We start from the raw sequence: 6,361 nt of genomic DNA, 5'->3' as shown, positions 1-6,361 counted from the left end.
CCAATTTCATCTGGTTCTTAGTCTATAGACTTTCTGGGGAAATAGCTCGGCAAAAAAGTGGAGACTAGAGACAGTGGTCCCTGAAAACCCTGTTAGTTACCTGCATCCTTGCCTCCCGGGCATGGAAGGAGCGGCCCCAACCTGGGATGTCCCCTCTCCTGGGGTCAGGAGATGCAGTTGTCCTGTGACCATTATACTAATCACTGAAGACCACTGTCAAAGAGAGAGCCTCCTGGGGCCATTCTGAAAGGCAGCTGCCCAGGTGAGCTGAGGCCACACAGGTCCAGCCCAAATGAAAACACTGTTGGAATCTTCCCAGGGGCCAGCTTCTGAACTGTCTCTCCTCGACTATACTTTGGGGTGAGGTCCCCAAGCCCCTGGGGCCCATGTAGCAATGACACAGGAAGAGGCTACTAAGGGGTGAGACGTGGAACCTGAGGTTTGCTGGCACCCATGCCTGCTGACACTTTAGGGTTTTCCCAAGGTCCCCTAAGGTTTGCCATCGCTGTTCTTTTGGTTAAAATAATAATTCTCTTCCAAAGGGGCAGGTGGTGAGGTTTGTGACTCTTGCTCTTGGCAAAGAAACAAGGGGAAAAACAAACCCACACAGTCTGGAAGGAAAGGAGCTGGCCAAACAGTGAGATTTGGACGCAGTTCCTTAGCATCTGGGCCACGAATGGAGAAAATGAAGTGTTTCAGCCTCAAAATCATCGTCATTCTGATCAACATTGCCGCCATCGCCATAAAGTTTGTCCAGCCCTGAGCCAAGGCTGTGGGCACTATTACTGTCTGTATTTTAGGGACAGGAAGGTGGAGGTTTAGACTCAAGATGTCAGGGCTCCTGAGTGGCAGGGCTGGGCCTGCCCCGCACGCAGATTCCTTACCTGGGCATCCTTGTCTGCGGTGTTCCCCTGCTTCCCGGACATCCAGGCAGCTCCGGCAGGGAGACGGCTGAGAAGTTGAAAGATCAGGTTGAGTGGGGACCTTGGGCCCAATTTTCCCATTGGTGTGATCACTCCAATTTCATTATCAGGGGGAAGAAATCTGGCTCTTATAGAAATTCTTATAGAATTTCTGGGGAAATAGCTCAGCAAAAAGTAGACACTAGAGACAGTGGTTCCTGAAAATCCTGTTAGCTATCTGCATCCTTGGCTCCTGGGGATGGAAGGGGTGGCCCCTCTCCTGGAGTGGGTTCTGGTCTCCCCATAGATGTCACCCCTCTTGCTCTTAGGAGGGTGTGGCATTGCTCCAGTGTGGATCTCAAGGCCACCACGTCCTAGCCACAGCACCTCGGGCAAGTTAATTACACGCCTGGAGCCTCAGTTTTCCCACCTGTAAAATGGGCTCAGGGTACCTAACTCACAGATTTGCCGGGAAGCATTTTGCCCCCTCTCCTCCTTTGGGCCTTGGTGTAAATTATTTCCACCTGGAAGCCTTTCCGCTCCCACCCTGCTCAGGACAAGTAGGTTCCCAGAGCACCTCTCCTTGGACCCTCCTCACCCTTGAAATTCCTGTCCTGTGTCTGTTGCTTCCCTGAGGGCGAGGGCGGGGGCGGGGTCTGCCTCGTTGACCCTGGAACCACCAGGGTCAGCTCCAGTGCCTGGCACACAGTGGGTGCTTTTGGCATCTCTGGAGCTGGGAGGGAGAGGCGAGGATGTCCAGGGCAGCCGGGGCCTCTCAAACAATCCGAGCAATGGGCCACCCCCCTGAATGTGGTAATCTGCGGCAGCCACTGGGGGACTGAGGGTGCACAGGTGTGTTTCAGTGTCGGTGGATGTCGAGAATCTGAAAGACAGGTGCCGGGCCACGCTGCGACATCACAGATTTGGGGCTACTTCCTTTTTTTTGGTTGTTATTTTCTGTAACTTTTAATTTTGGTATAATTACAACAGAAAAGTTGCAATAATAGAGGGGATTCCCGTGTACCTTCACCCAGATTCGTTTACATGTTAGATTCTTTCCCTATATACGTTTTCATGTAAATATAATAAATACGTAAGTTGCAAACATCAGCCACTTTTCTCCCTGAACACTCTGGTGTGTGTTTCCTAAGAACACGACTTTCTATTACCTAAATACAATAAAATGACCCAAATCAGGAAATTTAGCATCTTACCAGAGTACAATACAGCCGAACCTCAGAGATGTTGCTGGCTCGATTCCAGACCACTGCAATAAAGCAAATATTGCAATAAATCTCCTAAATTTTTTGTTTGTTTTTTTTTTCAGTATGCAGGCTTCTCACTGCTGTGGCCTCTCCCGCCGCAGAGCACAGGCTCCGGACGCTCAGGCTCAGCGGCCATGGCTTACGGACCCAGCCGCTCCGCGGCATGTGGGATCCTCCCGGACCGGGGCACGAACCCGTGTCCCCTGCATCGGCAGGCGGACTCTCAACCACTGCGCCACCAGGGAAGCCCTCCTGAATTTTTTGGTTTCCCAGTGCATATGAAAGTTATGTTTACACTATACTGTAGTCTGTTAAGTGTGCAATTACATTAAGTCTGAAAAAACAATGTACGTGCCTTCATTTAAAAATACTGCATTGCTAAAACATTCTAGCCATCATCCGAACCTTCAGCGAGTCGTCCTCTTTTTTGCTGGTGGAGGGTCTTGCGTGGGTGTTGATGGCCACTGGCTGATCAGGGCGGTGGCTACCGAAGGATGGCATGGCTGTGCAATTTCTTTCTGTCTTTTTTTTTTTGGTAGCAGAAAAATAATTTATTCCAAAGGAGGGCAGAAATAAGAAACTCATCCTGAAAATATACTTTGGTATAATTCTGATGGGACAGATTTTCCCTCTGAACATGTTCTCCTACTGACTGCCCCGCTGGAGTCTTATTGTCATGTAACAGTTTTTAAACACTTCGCTGATTCTCACGTTGAGAGCAGGCGGGAGTCATCTTCACATCCACAGTCTCCAAGGAGGGAGTAATGTTATTTCTCAGAAGAACAGCATTTTCTATCTCGGAAGAGTATGTAAACATTTTATAGAGGCAGCACAGTTTAGATCCAATACGCACATCATTCACCAAAGTGCAAAAAAGGCGACAGGAAAAAATACTGCATTGTAGAATAAGATATTCAAATGTGGTGGGAACGTTTAAGGCCGCTGACGGCCAAAGTGGGCGAGGCAAGGAAGGTGGTCTGGGTACGGAGGTGATTTTGCATCTAGAGGAGTTCTCTTCGTGACCTCAATGCCTGAGCCCTGGCGAGCAGGTCTTCTTACTCAAGGCCAATGATGCTTGAGGTACCAGATGGTTTCATCTTTCAACTGTGGTCCAAAGAGAGGGTTGAGTTGGGCCAGAATTGCAATCGGCCAAAAGAGGTAGCCGCAAACGGAACAGGTCACCAACACGGTGATTATAACTCCCCGGTTGGGACCCTGAGGGATGAACCAGGGCACCAGGAAACCGACGAAGCCCCAGAACACGCTCATCACGCTGAGAGGCACGGTGAGGCCGGTATACGCCATGGTTGCTGGGGGAGGGGCCAGCCCTGCCCCGCCGCCTCACTCACGGCAATTTCTTAAAATAAGAGAACAGTCAAGTTTGCCGCATCGATTGACTTTCGTGACCAATTTCTCTGTAGCATATCGTGCTGTGTGATAGCACTTGACCCACAATAGAACTTCTTTCAAAATTGGAGTCAGTCTTCCCAAACCCTGCTTTATCAACTAAGTTAGTATAATATTCTAAATCCTTGGAAATCCCTGGCGGTCCAGTGGTTAGGACTCCGCGCTTCCACGGCAGGGGGCGCAGGTTCCATCCTTGGTTGGGAAACTAAGATCCTGCGTGCCGCACAGCGTGGCAAAAAAAAAAAAATCTAAATCCTTTGTTGTCATTTCAACAATCTTCACAGCATCTTCACCTGGAGTAGATTCCATCTCAAGAAACCACTTTCTTTGTTCATCTGTAAGAAGCAACTGCTCATCCATTCAAGTTTTATCATGAGATTACATCAGTTCAGTCACGTCTTCAGGCTCTACTTTTTTTTTTTTAAACGTTATTTCCAGTGCACTTTTGTTTTCTTAATTAATTAATTTATTCTTGGCTGCCTTGGGTCTTCGTTGCTGCGCACGGGCTTTCTCTAGTTGTGGCGAGCAGGGGCTACTCTTCGTTGCGGTGCGCGGGCTTCTCATTGCGGTGGCTTCTCTTGTGGAGCACGGGCTCTAGGCGCGCGGGCTCAATAGTTGTGGCATGTGGGCTCAGTAGCTGTGGCTCGCAGGCTCTAGAGCGCAGGCTCAGTAGTTGTGGCGTGTGGGCTTAGTTGCTCCGTGGCATGTGGGATCTTCCCGGACCAGGGCTCGAACCTGTGTCCCCTGCACTGGCAGGTGGATTCTTAGCCACTGTGCCACCAGGGAAGCCCCCAGCCTCCACTTCTAATTCTAGTTCTCTTGCTGTTTCTACCACATCTGCAGTTCTTTCCTCCACTAAATCCTGAACCCCTGAAAGCTGTCCACGAGGGCTGGAATCGACTTCTTCCAAACTCCGGTCAATATGTGGACCTCTTCCCATGAACCATGAATGTTCTTCACGGCTGTTTCCTCCGCAGTGATCATCTCTTGCTCAGTGCTGCCACCTTCATGGACGACCTGAGCCGCAGCTTCCCCCTCAGCACCTGCGGCTTCACCTGGCACTTCCGTGCTACGGAGGCGGCTTCTGTCCTTCAGCCTCATGAACCGACCTCTGCTTCAGACTTTCCTCCTGCAGCTCCCTCCCCTCTCTCAGCCTTCGCGGAACTGGAGAGAGTTGGGGGCTTGCTCCAGATTAGGCTGTAGCTTCAGGGAATGTGGCTGGTTTGATCTTCTATCCAGACCACTCAGACTTTCTCCATATCGGCAGTAAGGCTGTTTCCTCTTCTCATCCGTGTGTTTACCGGAGCAGCATTTTAATTTCCTTCAGGAACTTTCTTTTGCATTCACAACTTGGCTGACAGTTTGGCAAGAGAGGCCTCGACTTGGGCCCGTCTTGGCTTTTAACAAGCCTTCCTCACGAAGCTTCATCGTTTCTAGCTTTTGCTTTAAAGTGAGAGATGTACGACTCTTCCTGAAATACGGAGAGGTTGTTGCAGGGTTATTAATTGGCCTAATTTCAATATTGCTGTGTCTCGGAATAGGGAGGCCCGAGGAGAGGGACAGAGGGCAGAACGGCTGGTCTCTGGATTGGTCACAACACACACGATATTTATGGATTAAGTCTGCCTTCTGACATGGGTGTGGTTTGGGGCGCCCCAAACGATTACAAGAGTCACCTTAAGATCACTGGTCACAGATCCCCACAACATATAACAACAATGGAAAAGTTGGAAATACTGTGAGAATTACCAAAATGTGACACAGAAACAGGAAGTGAGCAAATGCTGTTGGAAAAACGGCACTGGTAGACTTGCTAGACACAGGGTCGCCACGAACCAGCAATTTGTAAAAAACACAGTATCCACGAAGTGCAGTAAAGTGCAATACACCAAGGTTGGCCTGTACTATTAGGGCATCATAATATATTCTGTGCACTCTAACATGTCACAGTACTACTGTGTAAGCCACAGCTCACTCTCAAGGTCAGCCCAGCGAAGCCTCTAAGAAGTCTTTATTTCCCGGGTCCAGGACCCACGTGTGTGTAGTTACCCCGTTCCTTTGTCTCCTCCGATTTGGAATGGTTTCCTGGACCGTCTTTCTTTCTCGACTTGCTTTTAAGAGTGTCCTTCTTGGACTTCCCTGGTGGCGCAGTGGTTAAGAATCCACCTGCCAATGCAGGGGACTCGGATTCGAGCCCTGGTCTGGGAAGATGCCACATGCCGCGGAGCAGCTAAGCCCGTGCACCACAACTACTGAGCCTGCGTGCCGCAACTACTGAAGCCCGTGTGCCACAACTGCTGAGCCCGCATGCCTAGAACCCGTGTTCCACAACAAGAGAAGCCAACGCAATGAGAAGCCCACGCACCGCAACGAACAGTAGCCTCCGCTCGCCGCAACTAGAGAAAGCCCGCGCACAGCAACGAAGACCCAACACAGCCAAAAAACTATATAAATAAATGAATAAATTTATAACAACAACAACAACAAGAGTGCCATTCTTGTTTTGACACGTAAGTTGGGAACTCTGAAAGCCATTCAGAGCCAAGTTTGGAGAATTAAGTGTGTTACGAGACTGATGCCCACCTTTCTGGTCACATCCTGTCACGTGGCCCTGAAATGTGGCTGTGAGCGACCCTAGGTCAGGGACTCCCTCTGAGGGTGGCGTGGCCTAGCGGTCAGGAGCAGGCAGTTTAACCCAACTGCTCGGGCTCAAATCCTGGCTCTGTTCCTCCCAGGCTGTGTGACCTTGGGTAAGTCACCTACCCTCTCTGTGCCTCAGTTTCCTCA

At 50.0% G+C, this 6,361-nt stretch overlaps 1 protein-coding gene across 1 annotated transcript; it reads right to left on the bottom strand.

Annotated features, from left to right (window-relative positions):
- Window positions 1–3,226: 3,226 nt before the first annotated feature.
- Window positions 3,227–3,472, bottom strand: LOC132509944 (V-type proton ATPase subunit e 1-like). The gene has a single exon (XM_060131556.1). The coding sequence runs from the start codon at window positions 3,470–3,472 to the stop codon at window positions 3,227–3,229; it is 246 nt and encodes an 81-aa protein (XP_059987539.1).
- Between the last annotated feature and the right edge of the window lie 2,889 nt (window positions 3,473–6,361).

Source organism: Lagenorhynchus albirostris, chromosome 19 (assembly GCF_949774975.1).
Source record: "Lagenorhynchus albirostris chromosome 19, mLagAlb1.1, whole genome shotgun sequence".
In the NCBI taxonomy this organism is placed as follows: Eukaryota; Metazoa; Chordata; class Mammalia; order Artiodactyla; family Delphinidae; genus Lagenorhynchus; species Lagenorhynchus albirostris.
The sequence above is the reverse complement of the archived record's forward strand: the minus strand, read 5'-3'. Positions and strand labels throughout refer to the sequence as shown.